General features: G+C 43.1%; 1 protein-coding gene across 1 annotated transcript in view; it reads left to right on the top strand.

Moving 5' to 3' along the window:
- The window catches only part of LOC124613387, a 67613-nt gene that overhangs the window by 23729 nt on the left and 19963 nt on the right, over positions 1-23921 (top strand). Inside the window, exons 3-4 of the mRNA XM_047142090.1 lie at positions 4113-4359; positions 21569-21674. Of these exons, the coding sequence (XP_046998046.1) occupies positions 4113-4359; positions 21569-21674 (353 nt within the window). The remainder of the gene's footprint in view (positions 1-4112; positions 4360-21568; positions 21675-23921) is intronic.

The raw sequence follows: 23921 nt of genomic DNA on the forward strand, positions 1-23921 counted from the left end.
AGTTTTCATCAAGGCTAAGGGTGGGCCTACACCATATAAAATTCCAGTATTACCGATGGAGGGCGCGTCGTGTATGTCATTTTCAGCCATTTGTCCGGATACTTTTGATCACATAGTGTACGTGTCCTGCGCAATTCCCCTGATTATGATGGATCCAAGGAATCACATAATGAACTACTATTTTCGTCTAACAAAACTAAATGGAATCACCGCGGAAAAAGGAAAACCATGCAATATCCTAAATTTGTCGTCCGCTGTTAGGCTTGTAGCCCATCGTCAATAACTGCTGAACCATTGCCTCCTGAGGATGTGACAGTGAGCGAAGACGAATACAGTGAGGAAAGTGCAAGATTCAGCGAAGGAGATATGCACCCGAAAATAATATTTCAAGGCCATTATGAATCAAATGACCTACGCCTCTTGTTTAAAAGAGATCTCAACTCCCGTGTTCTTGATTTAAATTTGTCAAAGCAACAGGCTGAACTATTAGCTTCATGATGAAAATGATATAAACATGTCCTTTGCGATAAAAAGTGTTTTCCTTCTGGATTCTTCTCCAAAGTTTTGGTAATGATACCGAGTTAGTTATGGCAACTCTTAGCCATAATTTCATTATAAATGAGTCTTGGATGTTAATAGATTCCGGGAAAGTTAGGCAGCACTGCTTCTGCCCAACGGGAACAAATTTCGTTCCGTTCCGTCTGCTTATGCTCAAATGGCTCTGAGCACTATGGGATTTAAAACCTGACGTCATCAGTCCCCTAGAACTTAGAACTGCTTAAACCTAACTAACCTAAGGACATCACACATACATTCATGCCCGAGGCAGGATTCGAACCTGCGACCGTAGCGGTCGCGCGGCCACACCTCTGCTTACGCAGTTAATCTGGTGGAGACATATGAGAGCTTTAAACTGCTGCTCGTGCTTGTCCAGTGTTAAGATGCTTTCAGACCTGTGCGATTTCCCGTGTGCGCTAGGTGCATGGAGCCATTGCACGAAGAGATAAGGAGTCGCATACACCGGTGCAAAGTCGCGTATGCCTCAGCACTGTGCGCTCGGGGACGCTGGAGTCTTCCCTTACGAGACGGGACGACACATGCCTCTTCTTGCTTGTGGAGTAAGTACATCCGCGCGGCAACTAGCCGCAAAGTGCACAGATGTAAACGCTCCATTACAAATACGTGTGGCGTATAAGTGGATGTTGAAGGTATTAACGGTTTTTCTCGTCATGTAGGACTGCTACTTTCTGTGCGAGTGAAACAGCAGAAGCTGAAAACAAGGAACCTTTACTGGAAAAAAAATGGCCTGCTTTGGATAGACTACTGCCTTGGCAGACGAATGTGGTTAATGCTTCTGACCCCGAAAATGTGTGCCTTCAGCCGCTTCACACTGAACTGGGTCCCGCCAAGAAGAAAGTAATGAACATAACTTCATGTGAATTCATGTACTTGTGAGAGTAGATTTCAAGGACTGGTGAAGTCATAATAAAGTGATTATGTGTGTGTGTGTGTGTGTGTGTGTGGTGGGGGGGGGGGGGGTGTGAGGAGGATTTTTTGCGTCTGCGAATTGGGAACTAAATATTTGATGAATATTTCCTTGATTTGTTGAGCGATGTTCAAAAAATGGCAGGGCTTTCTTTAGCAAGTGTCTGTAAGGGAATTTTTAGCATCTGTAATGCAGAGAACTGTCGCACTATTATATAAAAACTACAGAGATATTTCTACCATTTGGGATGTAAGATGTCACTTAAAATATATTTCTTGAATGATCGTTTGTTCTTCCCGGATAACAATAGCGCAGTTAGCGACGATGCGTTATCAAGGCAAGACGGAGTGACGTAATGTTCTCCGATTACTACTAGCTTTTACAAAACTATGTCCTTGAGGGAAATTATCGCAGGAAATAGGAAGGAAAATAATTTTGGGAACCATTATTGATTCCGGAGTTAATCGTTTGTTTGATTCCTTTGTGCTGTGAAGCATGTCTTGCAGTTTGCTCTTGGAAATCACGTTGCGAGAGCGTGTCACTTTGCCTGAAACAAAAATACATAGGCTGCTGTAAACCAGAAGAGGAGCGGGGCAGAGAGGGGATGAGGATATGGACAGAGAGAGGGGGACAGCGGAGACGGGCACAAAGAGTGGGTGGTAGAAAGGAGGGGGGGGGGGGGGTATTGGACAGTGAAGGAGGACATGAACTAACAGAAGACTGGGATATGTATAAGGGTCGATCAAAAGGTTTTGGTTTGAGGGCGTTGCTACAGCCTATATGCAACTCAGCGTGACTCCGATGTGGGTATACAAGCACCGACGTATGGGCAAGGTGTTGAGAAAACCCTTCGGAAGGAAAATTATTTATCGCCCTTATATCTATCCGCATAGCGCCGAGTACTCAGCTGGTAGAAGAATTAAGTAATAACTAGAAAATAAAATTACTCAATTATATAAATATACGTTGTACATGTTACGCGCTTTGTTGATATTCTTTGCAGCTACTGATCAAAGTTATATAATTAATCATAGTGATCTAAGCTCACCAGGTAAAAGATCATCCACTCCTTAAAAAAGATCACTGGTCGCTCCACCGCTGACGCAGGTCTAGAAAGTTAGGTGGTCTGTATGAGCCAGTGGATTGTATCGAATCAGCACAGTAAGATGATGTCGACATGGAGGCACCACTGAATGTTGTGACGGGTGCTGATCACCCAAATCATGGGGATAGAAGTCAATGCACGTGGTTATTTCATATACACTCGTACCCAGCCATTCCTCCGGTTTTGCCTTAACTAACACGTCGACGAAAGGTACCGCTTTTTTAAGTTATGCCATGGATTATTAGCAGATTGTACAGCGTACAAATAATCCAGGAACTCTTCGAGATTTTTAATGTGTCATCAGTGTATCAATACGAACACGTAGGATTGGCCTTGGCGGATTTTAGAGCTTTTTCTTCAATGTTTTGTATGTGTAAGTGCGCCCTGACATGCAGTAACGATTTCCCATCGCCATGCCATCGGTTGGTTCACAATGTTTCCAGTCGGAAAAGAAATAAGTTGACGTCAGAACGTGCCTAAAAAGTTCAATGAAACAATCGTCGAACTTCCCCCGCGATTAGCACGAAGAATTCGGAAAGTGGGACTATCGTATGCGAGATACTGTATCGATGCTGAGTATAATGCGCGTTTACCGGAGACGTAACTGACTCTGGTGGTGTACAATGAGAATAAAGTTGCGAATTTGGTGTTCGCATTGCCTCAGATATAAGATATCCGAAGAAGACGACTGGATGAGCATCAAAATATTGTGTGTAAAATGGAAATAACAAATCGGTTGAACATCCTGAAACACACCATTAAAGATTCACACTGGTAAAAACAGACATCGCACGAACCATGACGTTTCTTTGACATTCACGGTATGCACGTACTTCTATCTTCAGGATCTTCATGTTGAGTATGCTGTGAACAATCACGTCCTTCAGTATGACAGTAGCAATGTTCAGAGGGCTGCACACGTATACGTTTCTGGTCCGACAACTACTCAGGTAGCTCGACTGGTCTGCCAATTCAGCAATCTGAATCCTATTGAAAATGTGTGGGACTATCTGAAAAGTAGCATCCAATGTCCCCACAGTTTCGTAGTTCTACGGCATCTGTTCATCAATGAGTGGCCTCAGCTGGAAACGGCATACCAGAAAGAATTTTTGAGCTCTCTTCGTCGTCCAAATGGTTCAAATGGCTCTAAGCACTATGGGACTTAACATCTGAGGTCATCAGTCCCCTAGACTTAGAACTACTTAAACCTAACTAACCTACGGACATCACACACATCCATGCCCGAGGCAGGTTTTGAACCTGCGACCGTAGCAGCAGCGCGGTTCCAGACTGAAGCGCCTAGAACCGCTCGACCACAGCGGCCGGCCTTCGTCGTCCAGTTGAGACCATTATTGAGGCAACAGGCGATGTTCTAAGGTATTAGCGTGGTATCTCCTAGGGGTGACTAATTTTTGCACTCAGACCTCTCGTTTGAGAGACAGACACGATATCTGCATCATGTAGCTACACCTTTCGTGGTTTCTATGTAGACCAGTGATAGTCACTGTGTTTCTCTTGCAGGATGTTCTACGGAATCCCTCAGCTGACGCCCGATGGCTTTCGCGTAACAACGATCGTGTTCATGCCGCCAACAAAGGAGATCGACGTCGCGGCTATCTGCAAGCACGTGATCATCGCCACAGAAACTATGCTGGCACTTGACTACGCTCTTGGCAATATTCTCATCGTCGATCTGAAGCACTTGGCCATGTCCCATATTCTGGCATTTGGGAGCAGTCTAGCTCGAAAAACTGTTTCTATTTATACGGTCAGTGCCAAATCCACTGTGAATTATACTTTCCCTCAGATCTGGTACGCTAGCAGAGCCTTTCAGTTTACCATCATTGTACCCCTTCTTTCTAAGGTCTGGCCGGTGTGTCTGACCTAGTCGTTGGAGCTTTGAAATGCGTTTTACCATAGGGCGTTATTAAGATCTGGTGAAAAACGCTGCCATAACGACAACAACATGTCGTTTCACTATAATCACTAATCAGACTCCTTAAGGTCTTCCACCAAAATCATTATCTGTAGACGGCGAGATCTCCTGGCGAAATACCCAGAGAACTAGCGAACCATGAGCACACACACAAACACACACACACACACACACACACACACACACATACACACATATATTTACAAGGTGTCCCTAGTTAAAGTTCCAGTTTCAAAAAGGTATAGGAAGAGAACCACTCCTCAAAATCGCATCACATTTGAACAGAGTATTGCTGACTCAGGGGAACCGTCATGGAATCAAAAACATTGAACAGTAGTTAGGTAAGCCCATCAACTACGGCAAGATCGTAACATATCGGATGAGGAAAATCGCTTTTTAATTGTTCTGAGACCAAACACGGCGTAAAAAGCAAAATTACATCGGTATCTCACTGTCCTAGGACCAAAATCCCCCCCAAAAAACAAAATTACAGCGGTTTCTGACTTTCGTGTGACTGGTGCTAGAAATGTTCAGTATGCTGTGCACCGTTTTGTGTCACAAGTTGAAATCGAGGAACAGCGTCTTCCACAACACACTGGAGTTTTCACGATCAGAATGCAATGCACAATACGTGTCTTCAATGCGGGTACGTTTGTAATTACAGCACTGAACACAACACCACTCAGATAACCCCACAGCCAGAACTCACACTGATTAGGGTCAGGTGATCTGGGCAACCAAGTTGCGGGGAAATGACGGCTGATAATTTTAGCATTTCCAAAATGTCTCTCGAGTAGCTACTTCACTGGCTGTGCAACCTGCGGAGGGACGCCATCTTGCATAAATATGATTCTTCCCACATATCCACGCTGTTGAAAGGTTGAAATGACGCTGGTGCGCAAAAACTTTCACCGCATTAACCAGTTACGGCATCGGTAACATGACTCATCTCCTCGAGAAAATACGCCTTGCGACAAACGGTGCTGTCAAGGTACACCAATCGTCAATGGTGTAGAATGAAATGGTACCTGTTGATGTGCGTACGGATTTTCTTTTGCCCATGTTCTGCAATTGTGAGTACTGAAATGTCCACTGTGGGCTTCGTCTCTCCACAAAATGTTCAATGACCATTCACTGCCCGCATCATGTGAGCAAGACATTCCAGAGCGAACGCTTACCTTGCTGGGTCATTTTATAAGGACAACAGTGCAGGATGTTTCGTAGGATATTATGCACTGAGATCATGGCATGCTGAACGTTCAGCCGTCCGCGCAGCCCATGTTTACACACCACCGCTCGACATGTTATGCAGTGTTGTGGCCACATCATCGACAAATGTACCAACTGTTTTCCTCCCTCTGCCACATTGCACTTAAAAAGAACCTGTGTTTTCGAATTCTGTAAACATTTTCTCCAGGCCGTTAGTAGACATCGGACCATTGCCTTTGTTTCATTCCCTTGAGTGTCTGGAACTTCTGCAGGACTACTGGCGCACAGTCGCCGTTTCTGTAAAAGTACACCAGCAGCGCGCGATCATTCACAGAGACAATCAGATTGGGCATCTCGGACGCATCTCTTGGGTTCTTATTCTGACGCTTACAGCGTTACCTATCGGTCAAATATTCGTTAATTTTTTTCCCTTGCATCAATAACATGCTGTTCAAATTTGAGGTCATTCTATGCAGTGGTTCTCTTCCGACAGCGTTTTGAAAGTGGAACTTTAATTATTGGCAAAAACAAAAAAAATTGTTGCACTGTAAATTATTCTTCAAACTTATAACAACAGCTCCTTATTACCACACAAATAATTACAAAGTACCAAGAAAGTTAAATGCAGTTCACATGTATTCTTCAAAAATAATGATAATAATCATTATAATAATCTGTACATGCAGTGCACGTCATAATTCCGTGAATTCAAATCCCTGAATTCACTGTTTATGATTATGTTCATGTTGTGGTCCCCACGTAGAAGACTTGTTTGATGCAGCTCTCCAATCTACTCTATCTACGAGTAACTACCGCAGCCTACATCGCTATGAACCTGCTTACTGTCTTCATCTCTAGGACTCCCTCTACTATTCTTGCACTTCCACATTTCCCTTTAGTACTAAAGTCTCAGAATGTGTCCTGTCAACCAATCCCTTCTTTTAGTCAACTTGTGCTACAAATTTCTATTCTCACGAATTCTTTTCATAATCTCCTCATTAGATACACGATCTACCCATTCAATCTTCAGTATTCTTCTGGAGCACCACGTTTGAAAAGCTTCTATTCTCTTCTTGTCCAAACTGTTGATCATATATGTTTCACCTTCATACATGCTTACACTTGCCAGAATGAGATTTTCACTCTGCCGCGGAGTGTGCGCTGATATGAAACTTCCTGGCAGATTAAAATTGTGTGCTGGAAGGAGACTCGAACTCGGGACCTTTGCCTTTCGCGGGCAAGTGCTCTACCATCTGAGCTACCCAAGCACGACTGACGCCCCGTCCTCACAACTTCACTTCCACCAATGCAATATCCCTTCTTTCAGGAGTGCTGGTCTTGCAAGGTTCGCAGGAGAGCTTCTGTAAAGTTTGGAAGGTAGGAGACTAGGTACTGGTGGAAGTAAGGCTGTGAGGACGGGGCGTGTGTCGTGCTTGGGTAGCTCAGTTGGTAGAGCACTTGCCCGCGAAAGGCAAAGGTCCCGAATTCGAGTTTCGGTCCGGAACACAGTTCTAATATGCCAGGGAGTTTCGTGGCTACAGTTCATATAAATTCCAGAAAAGACTTACCGACACTTAAATCTCTCTTCGATGTCAACATATTTCTCTTCTTCAGTAACAGTTTTCTTGGCACTGCGCGTCTACATTTTATTTCCTCTCTACTTTGGCTATCATCAATTACTTTAAGGCCCAAATAGCAAATTTCATCTACTCTATTTAGTGTCTCGTTTCGTAATCTAATTTCCTCATCATCGCCTCATTTAATTCGACTACGTTCCATTACACTTTTTTTTGCTTGTGTGAACGTTTATCTTACTTCTTCCTTTCAACTTCCGTTCAACTGCTCTTCCAAGTCCTTTGCTGTCTCTGACAGAATTACAATGTCTTCGGAACCGTATTTTTTTTTTATTTCTTTTCCCAGACGTTTAATTCCTTCTGCTAAATTTTCTTTGTTTTCCTTTACTGCTTGCTCAATGTACACCTTGAATAACAATAGCAAAAGGTTGCAACCCTGTCACATTCGCTTCTGAACCCCTGCCTTCCTCTCCCACCCTTCTTATAACTGTCATCTGATTTCTGTTCAAGCTGTAAACAGCCTCTCACCCCCTGCATTTTACCCCTGGGCCTTTCAGAATTTCAAAGAGAGTATTCCAGTCAAAACTATCAAAAGCTTTCTCTAAGTCTGCAAATGCAATTAACGTAGGTTGTCCTTTCCTTAACGTAACTCTTAAGAGAAGTCATAGGGTCACGTACTGGTCGGCGTTTTCCTACACGTCTCCAGAACCCAAAGTGGTCTTTTCGGAAGTGTACTTGTGCCAGTTTGTCCATTGTTCTGTAAAGAATTTGTGTTAGTATTTTACAGCCATGACTTATTAAACTGGTAGCTCGGTTATATGACATCTGTGAGCAGCTGTTACCTTGCGAATCGGAGTTATTACAGTGTTCTTGAAGTGTGAGGGTATTTCGTCTACATCGTAGGTCTTGCATACCTGGTAGGATAGTTTGTCACGGCTAGCTCTCTAAAGTATATCAGTAGTTCTGACGGAATGTCCTCTATTCGCGGCGTTTTGTTTCGAATTAGGCCTTTCAGTGCTCTATCGGTTTCTTCTCGCCATGTCATATCTCCCATCCCATCTCCATCTACATCATCCTCCTTTTCTATAATATTGCCTTTAAATTTATTTCCCGTGTATCGCCGCTTTATATCCTCCTTCCTACTTTTAGCTTTCCCTTACTAGCGTGTTTAGTCCCCCTTAAACATCCCAACAACCACCACCCTTACTAGCAGAGTGCTGGTTTTCCCGTCTGATCCCTTGATATTAATGCAGCTGCTTCTCTTTTCTCCAGCGGCCAGTTTATTTACTTATCGGTAGTATCCAACTTTTCCATAGTGATGCATGCTTCGGTATCCTTATGTTTGTCCTTGAACTATTCCTGCTTAGCATTTTGCACTTCCTGTCAATCTAATTGTTTAGACGTTTGTATTTCTTTTCTGCAGCTTTTTTGCTCCATTTTTATGGTTTCTCCTTTCATCAGTTATATCAAAACATCCCGTGGTATCCAGGGATTTCTAGTTGTCTTGTCTTTTTACTCATGGTTCAAAATGGTTCAAATGGCTCTGAGCACTATGGGACTTTGGACTTAACATCTGTGGACATCAGTCCCCTATAACTTAGAACTACTTAAACCTAACTAACCTAAGTACATCACACACATCCATCCCCGAGGCAGGATTCGAACCTGCGACCGTAGCAGTCGCGCGGTTCCGGACTGAGCGCCTTAACCGCTAGACCACCGCGGCCGGCTTTTACTCATGTGATGCTCTGCTGGCCTCACCATTTTATCTCTCAAAGCTACCCATTCGTCTTCTATTGTATTTTGTTGCAGTTGCCTAGTACACTCCTTGAAACTTTCAGTAACCTCTGGTTCAACTTATCCAAATTCCATTCCCTTAATTCCCTATCTCTCTCCGATTCATCATTAATTGCAATTAAAGCTTGGCCTGGCTCAGGATAGTAGCTTCTACGTCAGCCATTCCGTTATACATCCCAAGGACTGGCGTTTGACACATTTCTTTTTTATGTCTGGTTCATTAACCGTGACGTCTCGACGCTCGGTACTGCCTGGTGCACTGTTCCCTGCTGTCGCCAAAGACGCAGTCAAATCAGCGAAGTTAATCTCTCACGGGCTGGGTTAGCACTTGAGTGGGTAACACTATCTTGACAGGTGGTCTGTGGGTAGCGTCTTTATTCATAATCAAAACGTCTTCGGTCCCGGGTTCGATCCTCGCCACTGAATAAATTTTGATAAATGATCTGCATTGGCGGCCGAAGACTTCCGGCGTAAGAAGTCAGCCTCATTCTGCCAACGGCCTTGTCAAAGAGGGCGGAGGAGCGGATAGAGGTTCAGGGCACTCTCTTGTCCTAGGGGTGGGAAAATGCCCCTAAAGGCGGAAGAATCAGCAATGATCAACGACATGAGGATGCAGAAGGCAATGGAAACCACTGCATTAAAGACACGTGACGTGTATCCACAGGACATGTGGCTTGTAATTGAAGAAGTGTCATGATGATCTCTCCATTGGCAAAAGTTTCCGGAATAGTCCCCCATTCGGATCTCCGGGAGGGGACTGCCAAGGGGGAGGTTACCATGAGAAAAAGATTGAATAATCAATGAAAGGATAACGTTCTACGAGTCGGGGCGTGGAATATCAGAAGCTTGAACGTGGTAGGGAAACTAGAAAATCTGAGAAGGAAAATGCAAAGGCTCAATCTAGATATAGTAGGGGTCAGTGAAGTGAAGTGGAAGGAAGACAACGATTTCTGGTCAGATGAGTAATGGGTAATATCAACAGCACCAGAAAATGGTATAACAGGTGTAGGATTCGTTATGAATAGGAAGGTAGGGCAGAGGGCGTATTACTGTGAACAGTTCAGTGACCGGGTTGTTCTAATCAGAATCGACAGCAGACCAACACCGACAACGATAGTTCAGGTATACATGCCGACGTTGCAAGCTGAAGATGAACAGATAGAGAAAGTGTATGAGGATATTGAAAGGGTAATGCAGTATGTAAAGGGGGAGGAAAATACAATAGTCATGGGCGAGTGGAATGCAGTTGTAGGGGAAGGAGTAGAAGAAAAGGTTACAGGAGAATATGGACTTGGGACAAGGACTGAAAGAGGAGAAAGACTAATTGAGTTCTGTAACAAGTTTCAGCTAGTAATACGGAATACACTGTTCAAGAATCACAAGAGGAGGCGGTATACTTGGAAAAGGCCGGGAGATACGGGATGATTTCAATTAGATTACATCATGGTGAGACAGAGATTCCGAAATCAGATACCGGATTGTAAGGCGTACCCAGGAGCAGATATAGACTCAGATCACAATATAGTAGTGATGAAGAGTAGGCTGAAGTTCAAGACATTAGTCAGGTAGAATCAATACGCAAAGAAGTGGGATACGGAAGTACTAGGGAATGACGAGATACGTTTGAAGTTTTCTAACACTATAGATACAGCAATAAGGAATAGCGCAATAGGCAGTACAGTTGAAGAGGAATGGACATCTCTAAAAAGGGCCATCACAGAAGTTGGGAAGGAAAACATAGGTACAAAGAAGTTAGCTGCGAAGAAACCATGGGTAATAACAGAAGAAATACTTCAGTTGATTGATGAAAGGAGGAAGTACAAACATATTCCGGGAAAATCAGGAATACAGAATTACAAGTCGCTGAAGAATGAAATAAATAGGAAGTGCAGGGAAGCTAAGACGAAATGGCTGCAGGAAATATGTGAAGACATCGAAAAAGATATGACTGTCGTCAGGACAGACTCAGCATACAGGAAAGTCAAAACAACCTTTGGTGACATTAAAAGCAACGGTGGTAACATTAAGAGTGCAACGGGAATTGCACTAATAAATGCAGAGGAGAGAGCAGATAGGTGGAAAGAATACATTGAGAGCCTCTATGAGGGTGAAGATTTGTCTGATGTAGTAGAAGAAGAAACAGGAGTCGATTTAGAAGAGATAGGGGATCCAGTATTAGAATCGGAATTTAAAAGAGCTTTGGAAGACTTACGGTCGAATAAGGCAGAAGGGATAGATAACATTCCATCAGCGAGAAACTTAACATCAGGATTGATGGCCACGAAGTCAATGAAGTTAAGGAATTCTGCTACCTAGGCAGTAAAATAACCAATGATTGACGGAGCAAGGAGGACATCAAAAGCAGACTCGCTATGGCAAGAAAGGCATTTCTGGCCAAGAGAAGTCTACTAATATCAAATACCGGCCTTAATTTGAGGAAGAAATTTCTGAGGATGTACGTCTCGAGTACAGCATTGTATGGTAGTGAAACATGGACTGTGGGAAAACCGGAACAGAAGAGAATCGAAGCATTTGAGATGTGGTGCTATAGACGAATGTTGAAAATTAGGTGGACTGATAAGGTAAGGAATGATGAGGTTCTATGCAGAATCGGAGAGGAAAGGAATATGTAGAAAACACTGATAAGGAGAAGGGACAGGATGATAGGACATCTGTTAAGACATGAGGGAATGATTTCCATGGTACTAGAGGGAGCTGTAGAGGGCAAAATTGTAGAGGAAGACAGAGATTGGAATACGTCAAGCAAATAATTGAGGACGTGGGTTGCAAGTGCTACTCTGAGATGAAGAGGTTAACTCAGGAAAGGAATTCGTGGCGGGCCGCATCAAACCAGTCAGTAGACTGATGACCAAAATGAAAAGGGTAACCATTCGGACTGCCGAGCGCTATCGGCAAGCTGGGTGGACTAAGCCCTTGTGAGCCAAACTGAGGAGCTACTTGATGGAAAAGTAGCGGCACCAGTCTCGTAAACTGACATACGGCCGGAAGAGCTGTATGCTGAGCACATTCCTCTCCATATGCGCATCCAGTGATGTCTGTGGGCTGACGATGACACGGCGGCCGGTCGGTATCCTGTGCCTTCATTGTCTGTTCACGTAGAGTTCAGTTTTATTTCCGGAAGTTGCTGATGCCCTTAGATATTCTCTTTCTGAAACTTCTTTTAAAAACAAATATATAATCGGTCCCATACTTCATCCGTCCGCTCAGCAGTGTTCCTTAATACATTATTCTATCTCCGTTATTTATAAGAGCGGTACAAGTGAAGTACTAACGTTCGTCATAGAAGCATCGTTACATATACAAGGTTATCCATTGTCGTGACCGGGCCAAATATCTCACGAAATAAGCGTCAAACGAAAAAACTACAATGAACGAAACTTGCCTAGCTTGAAGGGGGAAACCAGATGGAGGTATGGTTGTCCCGCTAGATAGCGCTGCAATAGGTCAAACGGATATCAACTGCGTTTTTTTTTAAAAAGGAACCCCAATTTTTTATTACATATTCGTGTTTTTATGTTAGCAGAAGAGCCAACACCGTGTTACGAGTGGAGGCCGAAATGCTCGCGTTTTAGCTCACTCAGTCTGGCGTGAGGAGGTAAGAACTATACTGACGTGAGGTCTGGAACATGACAAGGAATGGGAATTCAGAAAGCGGACGTAATTAGTTTGATACTTAACTTTAATCCATTAATGATGAACGTCGCTCTTGACGGTACATGATGCACAATATTATCTGTTCAGAATACGTTCTTGAAGATAGTAGTTATAGTAACTGAATATGGCGCCTTGCTAGGTCGTAGCAAATGACGTAGCTGAAGGCTATGCTAAACTGTCGTCTCTGCAAATGAGAGCGTATGTAGACAGTGAACCATCGCTAGTAAAATCAGCTGTACAACTGGGGCGAGTGCTAGGGAGTCTCTCTAGACTAGAACTGCCGTGTGGCGGCGCTCGGTCCGCTATCACTGATAGTGGCGACACGCGGGTCCGCGGTAACACCACACGTGTAGTATGTAAAGAAATATAATTTTTTTGTTGGAACACTTTCTTCGCTTTGTAATAGTAATAAACGTATGATTCACAATTTTAGACAAACAGTTGGTAACATGTAGGTTTTTTAAATTAAAATACAGAACATAGGTACTTTTGAACATCTTATTTCGATTGTTCCAATGTGATACATGTACCTTTGTGAACTCATCATTTCTGAGAACGCATACATGTAACGACATTCCTCTCAACAGCGAGTAGTTCGCCTTCCGCAATGTTCGCACATGCACTGATAATGTGCTGACGCATGTTGTCAGCCGTTGTCGGTGGATCACGATAGCAAATATCCTTCAACTTTCCCCACAGAAAAAAATCCGGGGACGTCAGATCCGGTGAACGTGGGCGCACGGTATGGCGCTTCGACTACCAATCCACCTGTCATGAAGTATGCGATTCAATACCGCTTCAACTGCCCGCGAGATATATGTCGGACATCCATCATGTTGGAAGTACATCGCCATTCTGTCATGCAGTGAAACATCTTGTAGTAACATCGGTAGAACATTCCGTAGGAAATCAGCATACATTGCACCATTTAGATTGCCATCGATAAAATGGGGTCCAATTATCCTTCCTCCTATAATGCTCCACCATGCATTAACCCACAAAGGTCGCTGATGTTCCACTTGTCGCAGCAATCGTGGATTTTCTGTTGCCCAATAGTGCATATTATGCCGGTATACGTTACTGCTGTTCGTGAATGACGCATCGTCGCTAAATAGAACGCGTGCAAAAAAATTTGTCATCGTCCCTTAGTTTCTCTTGTGCTGCAACCTCCCCTCAGAAAAATATATGAATGATTGTGCTGATAAACCTCTTACTTATTCAATTTTCAAACAGCTGAGCAAACCTGAACGTACTCAGACAGTTTTCTCTTTAGTTACTCTGATCATCACTAAACTGACACACAATATTTTTAGCGCAACGCAATCTGACTTTCAATAATCCCTACGAAAGAATGGCCCAGACTAACGATAACCTATATCTTTCATGAATCACTTACCTCACAAAAATCTTCGTTACACAAACTACTGCAACACAGCGAGCGCCAGTACTGCCAGCTAAATAAAAGATTCTAACTACTGTAGGCACTAGCTACTGATAGGCATAGTTAGCAAATGAAAGATTTTGATAGAGAACAAACAATGTATTTACCTTAATAGTGTTCAAAAGACATGTTGTTGTTGTTGTGGTCTTCAGTCCTGAGTCTGGTTTGATGCAGCTCTCCATGCTATTCTATCCTGTGCAAGCTTCTTCATGTCCCAGTACCTACTGCAGCCTACATCCTTCTGAATCTGCTTAGTGTATTCATCTCTTGTTCTCCCTCAACGACTTTTACCCTCCAACACTAAATTGGTGTTCCCTCGATGTCTCAGAACATGTCCTACCAACCGATTCCTTCTTCTAGTCAAGTTGTGCCACAAGCTTCTCTTCTCCCCAATTCTATTCAATACCTCCCCATTAGTTACGTGATCTACCCATCTAATCTTCAGCATTCTTCTGTAGCACCACATTTCGAAAGTTTCTATTCTCTTCTTGTCTAATCTATTTATTGTCCACGTTTCACTTCCATACATGGCTACACTCCACGCAAATACTTTCAGAAACGACTTCCAGACATTTAGATCTATACTCGATGTTAACAAATTTTTCTTCTTCAGAAACGCTTTCCTTCCCATTGCCAGTCTACATTTTATATCCTCTCTACATCGACCATCATCAGTTATTTTGCTCCCCAAATAGCAAAACTCCTTTACTGCTTTAAGTGTATCATTTCCTAATCTAACTCCCTCAGCATCACCCGACTGAATTCGACTACATTCCATTATCCTCGTTTTGCTTTTGTTGATGTTTATCTTATACCCTCCTTTCAAGACACTGTCCATACCGTTCAACTGCTCTTCCAAGTCCTTTGCTGTCTCCAAGAGAATTACAATGTCATCGACGAACCTCAAAGTTTTTATTTCTTCAACATGGATTTAAATACCTACTCAGAACTTTTCTTTTGTTTCCTTTATTGCTTGCTCAATATACAAATTGAATAACATCGGGGATAGGCTACAAACCTGTCTCACTCCCTTCCCAACCACTGCTTCCCTTTCATGCCCCTCGACTCTTATGACTCCATCTTCTCTCTGTACAAATTGTAGATAGGCTTTCGCTCCCTGTATTTTACCCCTGCCACCTTCAGAATTTGAAAGAGAGTATTCCAGTCAACATTGTCAAAAGCTTTCTCTAAGTCTACAAATGCTAGACACATAGGTTTGAATTTCTTTAATCCTTCTTCTAAGATAAGTCGTAGGGTCAGTATTGCCTCACGTGTTCCAATTTTTATACGGAATCCAAACATCTTCCCCGAAGTCGGCTTCTATCAGTTTTTCCATTCGTCTGTAAAGAATTCGCGTTAGTATTTTGCAGCTGTGACTTATTAAACTGATAGCTCGGTAATTTTCACATCTGTCAACACCTGCTTTCTTTGGGATTGGAATTATTATATTCTTCTTGAAGTCTGAGGGTATTTCGCCTGTCTCATACATCTTGCTCACCAGATGGTAGAGTTTTGTGAGGACTGGCTCTCCGTCAGTGGTTCTAATGGAATGTTGTCTACTCCTGGGGCCTTGTTTCGACTCAGGTCTTTCAGTGCTCTGTCAAACTCTTCACGCAGTATCACATCTCCCATTTCATCTTCATCTACATCCTCTTCCATTTCCATAATATTGTCCTCAAGTACATCTCCCTTGTATAGACCGTCTATATAGTCCTTCCACCTTTCTGCTTTTCCTTCTTTGCTTAGAACTGGGTTTCCATCAGAGCTCTTGATACTCAGGCAAGTGGTTCTCCTTTCTCCAAAGGTCTCTTCAATTTTCTTGTAGGCAGTATCTATCTTACCCGTGGTGAGTCAAGCCTCTACATCCTTACATTTGTCCTCTAGCCATCCCTGCTTAGCCATTTTGCACTTCCTGTCGATCTCATTTTTGAGACTTTTGTATTCCTTTTTGCCTGCTTCATTTACTGCATTTTTATATTTCCTCCTTTCATCAATTCAATATTTCTTCCATTTCCCAAGGATTTATAGCAGCCCTCGTCTTTTTACATACTTTATCCTCTGCTGCCTTCGCTACTTCATCCCTCAAAGCTACCCATTCTTTCAACTGTATATCTTTCCCCCATTCCTGTCAATTGTCCCCTTACGCTCTCCTTGAAACTCTGTACAACCTCTGGTTTAGTCAATTTATCCAGGTCCCATCCCTTTAAATTCGCACCTTTTTGCAATTTCTACAGTTTTTATCTACAGTTCATAACCAATAGATTGTGTTCAGAGACCCTGGAAATGTCTTACAATTTAATACCTGGTTCCTAAATCTCTGTCTTACCATTATATAATCTACCTGATACCTTTTACTATTTCCAGGGTTCTTTCATGTATACAACCTTCTCCCATAATTCCTAAACCAAGTGTTAGCTATGATTAAGTTATGCTCTGCGCAAAATTCTACCAGGCGGCTTCCTCTTTCATTTCTTAGCCCCAATCCATATTCACCCACTATGTTTCCTTCTCTCCTTTTTCCTACTCTTGAATTCCAGTCACCCACGACTATTAAATTTTCGTCTCCCTTCACTACCTGAATAATTTCTTTTATCTCATCATACATTTCATCAATTTCTTCGTCATCTGCAGAGCTAGTTGGCATATGAACTTGTAATACTGTAGTCGGCGTGGGCTTTGTGTCTATCTTGGCCACAATAATGTGTTCACTATGCTGTTTGTAGTGGCTTACCCGCACTCCAATTTTTTTACTCATTATTAAACCTACTCCTGCATCACCCCTATTTGATTTTGTATTCATAACCCTGTATTCACCTGACCAAAAGTCTTGTTCCTCCTGCCACCGAACTTCACTGATTCCCACCTGATCTAACTTTAACCTATCCATTTCCCTTTTTAAATTTTCTAACCTACCTGCCCGATTAAGGGATCTGACATTCCACGCTCCGATCCGTAGAACCCCAGTTTTCTTTCTCCTGATAACAACGTCCTCTTGAGTAGTCCCCGCCCGGAGATCCGAATGGGGGACTATTTTACCTCCGGAATATTTTACCCAAGAGGACGCCATCATCATTTAATGATACAGTAAAGCTGCATGACCTCGGGATAAATTACGGCTGTAGTTTTCCCTTGCTTTCAGCCGTTCCCAGTACCAGCACAGCAAGGCCGTTTTGGTTAGTGTTGCAAGGCCAGATAAGTCAATCATCCAGACTGTTGCCCCTGCAACTACTGAAAAGGCTGCTGCCCCTCTTCAGGAACCGCACGTTTGTCTGGCCTCTCAACAGATACCCCTCCGTTGTGGTTGCACCTACGGTACGGCTATCTGTATTGTTGAGGCACGCAAGCCTCCCCATTAACGGCAAGGTCCATGGTCGGGAAGTGGTAACAGGTAGGTTTTTTAAATTAAAATACAGAACGTAGGTACGTTTGAACATTTTATTTCGGTTGTTCCAATGTGATACATAAACCTTTGTGAACTTATCATTTCTGAGAACGCATGATGTTATAGCGTGATTCCCTGTAAATACCACATTTATGCAATAAATGCTCAAAATGGTGTCCGTCAGCCTCAATGCATTTGTCAATAGGTGTAACGACATTCCTCTCAACAGCGAGTAGGTCGCCTTCCGTAATTTTCGCACATGGATTGTCAATGCGCTGACACATGTTGTCAGGCGTTGTCGGTGGATCAAGATAGCAAATATCCTTCAACTTTCCCCACAGAAAGAAATCCGGGGACGTCAGATCCGGTGAACGTGCGGGCCATGGTATGGTGCTTCGACGACCAATCCACCTGTCATGAAATACGCTATTCAATACCGCTTCAACCACACGCGAGCTATGTGCCGGACAATCATTATGTTGGAAGTACATCGCCATTCTGTCATGCAGTCAAACATCTTGTAGTAACATCGGTAGAACAATACGTAGGAAATATGCATACATTGCACCATTTAGATTGAAATCTATAAAATGGGGGCCAATTATCCTTCCTGTCCGCAGCTCGTGGTCGTGCGGTAGCGTTCTCGCTTCCCACGCCCGGGTTCCCAGGTTCGATTTCCGACGGGGTCAGGGATTTTCTCTGCCTCGTGATGACTGGGTGTTGTGTGACGTCCTTAGGTTAGTTAGCTTTAAGTGGTTCTAAGTTCTAGGGGCCTGATGACCATAGCTGTTAAGTCCCATAGTCCTCAGAGCCATTTGAACCATTTGAATATCCATCCTCCCATAACGCCACACCATATACCAACCCGCCAAGGTTGCTGATGTTCCACTTGCCGCAGCCATCGCGGATTTTCCGTTGCCCAATAGTGCATATTCTGCCAGTTTATGTCACCGCTGTTGGTGAATGACGCTTCGTCGCTAAATAGAACGGGTGCAAAAAATCTGTCATCGTCCCGTAATTTCTCTTGTGCCCAGTGGCAGAGCTGTAAACGACGTTCAAAGTCGTCGCCATGGAATTCCTGTTGCATAGAAATATGGTACGGGTGCAATCGATGTTGATGTTGCATTCTCAACACCGACGTTTTAGAGATTTCCGATTCTCGTGTAATTTGTCTCCTACTGATGTGCTGGTTAGCCGCGACAGCAGCTAAAATACCTACTTGGGGATCATCATTTGTTGCAGGTCGCGGTTGACGTTTCATATGTGGCTGAACACTTCCTGTTTCCTTAAATAACGTAACTATCCGGCGAACGGTCCGGATACTTGGATCATGTCGTTCAGGATACCGAGCAGCATACATAACACACGCCCGTTGGGCATTTTGATCACAATAGCGATACATCAACACGATATCGACCTTTCCCTCAATTGGTAAACGGTCCATTTTAACACGGGTAATGTACCACTAAGCAAATACCGTCCGCACTGGCGGAATGTCACGTGATACCACGTAATTATACGTTTGTGACTATTACGGCGCCATCTATCACAAAGCAAAAACGAAAGAAAATGGTCCAACTAAAACATTCATATTTCTTTACGTACTACATGAATATGTAATAAAAAATGAGAGTTCCTATTTTAAAAAACGCAGTTGATATCCGTTTGAACTATGGCAGCGCCATCTAGCGGGTCAACCATAGCGCCATCTGGTTTCCCCCTTCAAACTATACAAGTTTCGTTCTTTGCAGTTTTTTCGTTTGATGCTTATTTCGTGAGATATTTGGCCCTGTCACTATCATTCGACCACGCTGTATATGTGTTGTGAGTGCAGATCAGTGTCATGGGTGTGTGTATAGATATGTTTGTGTCTTATGATGACAATGAGAGTAGGGAGAGGACGGAACCCGGTGAAGGCACACAGCCTTTTCATGTCGGAGAGCAGCAATGGAGGCAGCAAGGCTCCCACACGACGGGCAGTTTACCGTTTGGAACTAGAGCTACATATATACTCAGCAAGCCATTGTACGCTGCGTGGCGGAGGGTGTCCTATGCCACCACTCGTCATTTCCATTCTTGTTCTGCTGCCAAATAGAGCGACGGAAAAACACCGTCTGTATGCCTCCATATGAGCCCTGATTTCTTGCATCTTATCTCCGTGAGACTTACGCATAACCTTCGATGGCTGCAGTAGGATCGTATTGGAATCAGCTTCAAATTCCCTTTTCTGAATTTTCTCAATAGTATTCTTGTTTCAGTGTCTTCCTTTAACCTGAACTTGTTCTTATCCCTAATACTTGAGCAGTACTCAAGAATAGATCAACTAGTTCCTGCACGCAGTCCCTTTTACAGATGGTCCACACTATTCTAGAATTCTCCCAATAAATCGAAGTCGACCATTCGCATTCTCTACCGCAATACTCATATGCTCTTTCCATTTCCTAGCGCATTGCAGCTTCGCTTCCAGATACTTAAACTATGAGACTGTGTCATGCAGGTCACAACTATTGTTGTACACGAAAACTACGTGCCTGTTTTTCCTACACATCCACATTAACGTAAACTTTCTAAATTTAGAACTTGCTGCCTTTTCTCACATCAACTACAAATTTTGTCTAGATCATGGCATATCCTTCTACAACTACTCAAGTTCGAGACCTTCCCATACGCTACATCATCATCATCATCAGCAAACAACTGCAGATTACTGCCCACCCTGTCCACCAGACCATTTATGTCTATTGAGAATAACAGCGGTACTATCACGCCTCCCTGAGGCACTCCTGGTGATTCCCTTGTCTCTGATGAACACTCGCCTTCGAGCACAATATACTGAGTTCTGTTCCTTAAGAAGTCTTCGAATCGGGGTACCTTCGTGTCTCGCGTCAACGGATAAGCTATGCATTAGCGACCTTGGCAACTGTCACGGGTCGATACGAGGAGTTAGCGTTTCTGAGGAAGAGGATCACAGTATTCGAACTTTTTCACTCTTAGTAATTACTCGCTCAACTGTCTTTTACGAAACAAGCAAAACAAAAAATTAACCATATCTGATTTGTATTTGAAGACTCACACGTCATCACAACCAGATTTATCACAAACTAACTTATTATTCCTTACAATTATTAGCAATCTAGTAATACGACAATACTGCATGTAATGCTATTTACTTCCTGTGATGCTTTCTGCTTCGTGACAGCTCATGAAAAGTTGGGGTCGATCAGAAAGTCTCTAACCCTTGAATGTAATACTAGAACCTGCCACAATACTCAACTCTACCAAGTGAAAGTGAAGATGTGAAGGAGAAATCGGTTTCTTAGGGGCAAAACATAATTAGAATGCGCAAGTTTTAGATTACACCTACCTCTGAAGTGTTATGACAATTAACTGAAATACGTCTAAACCTGTAATTAGGTACTCTAAAGTAACTGGTTGCTAATATTTGTGTATTCCGCTTGAAAATAATTTTCTGCAGTACATGTACAAGCCTAGTAATAAATTCACTAAAATTCAATAGATGGTTGTCTATATTTTTGTATTTCCCTTAAAAGTACTATTCTATAAATACAATTCTAAGTCTAGCAATAATTTTGGTACAATCCACAAAAATTGTTCGTTTTTCAAATATTTCTCGAAACTTCTCATTACGATATTGTATTTTGAGCAAGTACTTGACCAATGTAATTCTCCTTTTTCTTTTTTGGTGAATGTGAAGACGATTTATAACCGGAGCGTCAAGCGAATACATCTCGTAAATGCTCCGGCGCTGGTGGACAAACTTGTTGCTGTGGTGAAAGTCCTGATGCCTGCTAAGCTAGTGAAAAGGGTAAGTAGCACGCAGTGACAATGCTCTTGATATAAGACTGGAAAAGAGTACAGTGTCATCAAAATTTTTGATGTAAAGTGGTAGGGGGCAGCTTGAATGTGAATGCCGAGGCAGAATATTTGCTTCGATTTCCGCAGATACTCATTCACCGCACTGGAAAAGACACGTTGTTCGACCACGTGTCCCGGGAATTTGTACCGAACGAGCTTGGAGGCACTGCCGGGACCAGCGAGGAGCTGTTTGGTGAGCACCCACACTTCCAATTCCTGCCGTAAAACGCCAGTGTGTGAGAGAGGGACGTAAGCTACTGTCATAAATTTTGACACAGTCGACTATAGTTTCAACTAGAACGTAATTAAAAGTCTAAAATTGCAATTCTCAATTTTATTCACTGGTAATCAATTTCAGTGATTTACCACCTAACCATCTGTTTTCTGCCAACATGGATTGAAAGTAAGTTGGTACCTAGACAAGTATACCTCACTTGGCTGCACACTGATGGTCTGACGGTTAATGGCTCAAACCAGTTACCAGTATACATTTAATCTGAAGATATTGAAATATCTCGAAGACTTCACATCGGATCAAGAAAAGTTATAATTCCAATTTATTTGTTTCACAGACAGAATTCAGTGACACCGTACTCGACACCCCACCCCTTGCGTGGGTGGTGGTGGGCAGCTTTAAAATGTTCAGTGGAACCCCTGTTTTTTTATTGCAGATTACGTTTGTACGGCAAAATCAAAAACCTTTCTCTTAAGCATTTTCTTCGTTTCGCCACAGATGGCGCTGTGATCTGAGGAATAGAAATGGGTACACAATCGTAATTTTTGAGAGGCTGCTCAATGACCCTTGAATATCAAATGGCACGTGGGATCCCATCACCATGCTAAGAGGGTCGGACAGGCCAGTATTTGATAACTTCTAATTAAAAACTCCACTCGCAACTTGTATTCCTCCGACATATCGAACAGTGTGGCCGTGGCTTGAGGCGAACGCTACCTTACTTTTCCAGTTAGAGTAAGTGTTCAGGCGTTGTATCGCCAACTTCAATACACTTAGTTATCCACTTTGCAAATGACCGTACGTAGGACAGAGGCGTATCTGCGGGAATATCAGCACAGGCGTTTCTGTAGTAGAGAAAATATTTTGTTGACGCTGACCTACAATGGGAGAAACAATAATTATACTATAGTAAGAGAAATCAGAGCTCGCACGGAAGGATTTAATTGTTCGTTACTTCCGCGTGGTTTACGGGAGTGGAGTACCAGAGAAATAGTCTGAAAGTCTTTCCATAAAGCATCAGCTAAGCACCTACTGTGAATTACAGAGTTGTCATTCAGAGGTAGATGTACCAGCAATGTGACTTACTGTAGGAGATCTAAGCCATTAATTAATGGGTCCATTAACAGGTTAGGTTTGAAATTTGAACACTGGAAATGACGCCCCCTTTAGTTTCAGAACTCAAGTCCACTGAAGTAACCGTAGACAGTGTAACACTACGGCAAGCTGTTTGAAACACAGTGCACATGACTGAACTAAAAAACCACTATACAGGATCTTTCTCAATTCCTACTTAATGCTGCTAGGGTTGTAGAGTGCACTTAGTAGATACAGGTTTAGTCAGGAATCCACGTCAGCAAATGTACCGTTTGGATGTAAGATAGATTTGTAGATCGAATCACTTACAAAGCTCCCGCTTCACGGTACACATAAGGCGGAAACAATTGGTTCTGACCTGTACGCTCTACAGGGGCCCGTGTGTGGGGTACTCGTCGTCGGATAGGCCTTCAAGGTGACGAAGTTCGACCCCTTCAGAGCCGAGTTTGCGGTGCGTCCATGAAGTGCCTCTCAGTTGAGAACGTACCAATACCTCACAGCTGTTGTTATAGTCGGACATGACGTCATAACTATTACAGGGACGACAGGCCCACTTCTCAGTTTGCGAACCGTGAAAAGGAAAATTCGAAAGTGATCTGATCTTCACACAGACACTACTGGCCATAAAAATTCCTACACCCCGAAGATGACGTGCTACAGTCACGGAATTTAACCGACAGGAAGAATATGCTCTGATATGCAAATGATTAGCTTTTCAGAACTTTCGCACAAGGTGGGCGCCGGTGGCGGCACCTACAACGTGCTGACATGAGTAGAGTTTCCAACCGATTTCTCAGATACAAATAGCAGTTGACCGGCGTTGCCTGATGAAACGTTGTTGTGATGCCTCCTGTATTGAAGAGAAGTGCGTACCATCACGTTTCAGACTTTGATAAAGATCGGATTATAGCCTATGACGATTGCGGTTTATCGTATCCCGACATTGCTGCTCGCATTGGTCGAGATCCAATGACTGTTAGTAGAATATGGAATAGGTAGGTTCAGGAGGGTATTACGGAACGCCGTGCTGGATCCAAACGGCCTCGTATCGCTTGCAGTCGAGATGACTGGCATCTTATCCGGATGACTGTAACGGATCGTGCAGCCACT

This window comes from Schistocerca americana, chromosome 4, assembly GCF_021461395.2.
Source record: "Schistocerca americana isolate TAMUIC-IGC-003095 chromosome 4, iqSchAmer2.1, whole genome shotgun sequence".
NCBI lineage: Eukaryota > Metazoa > Arthropoda > Insecta > Orthoptera > Acrididae > Schistocerca > Schistocerca americana.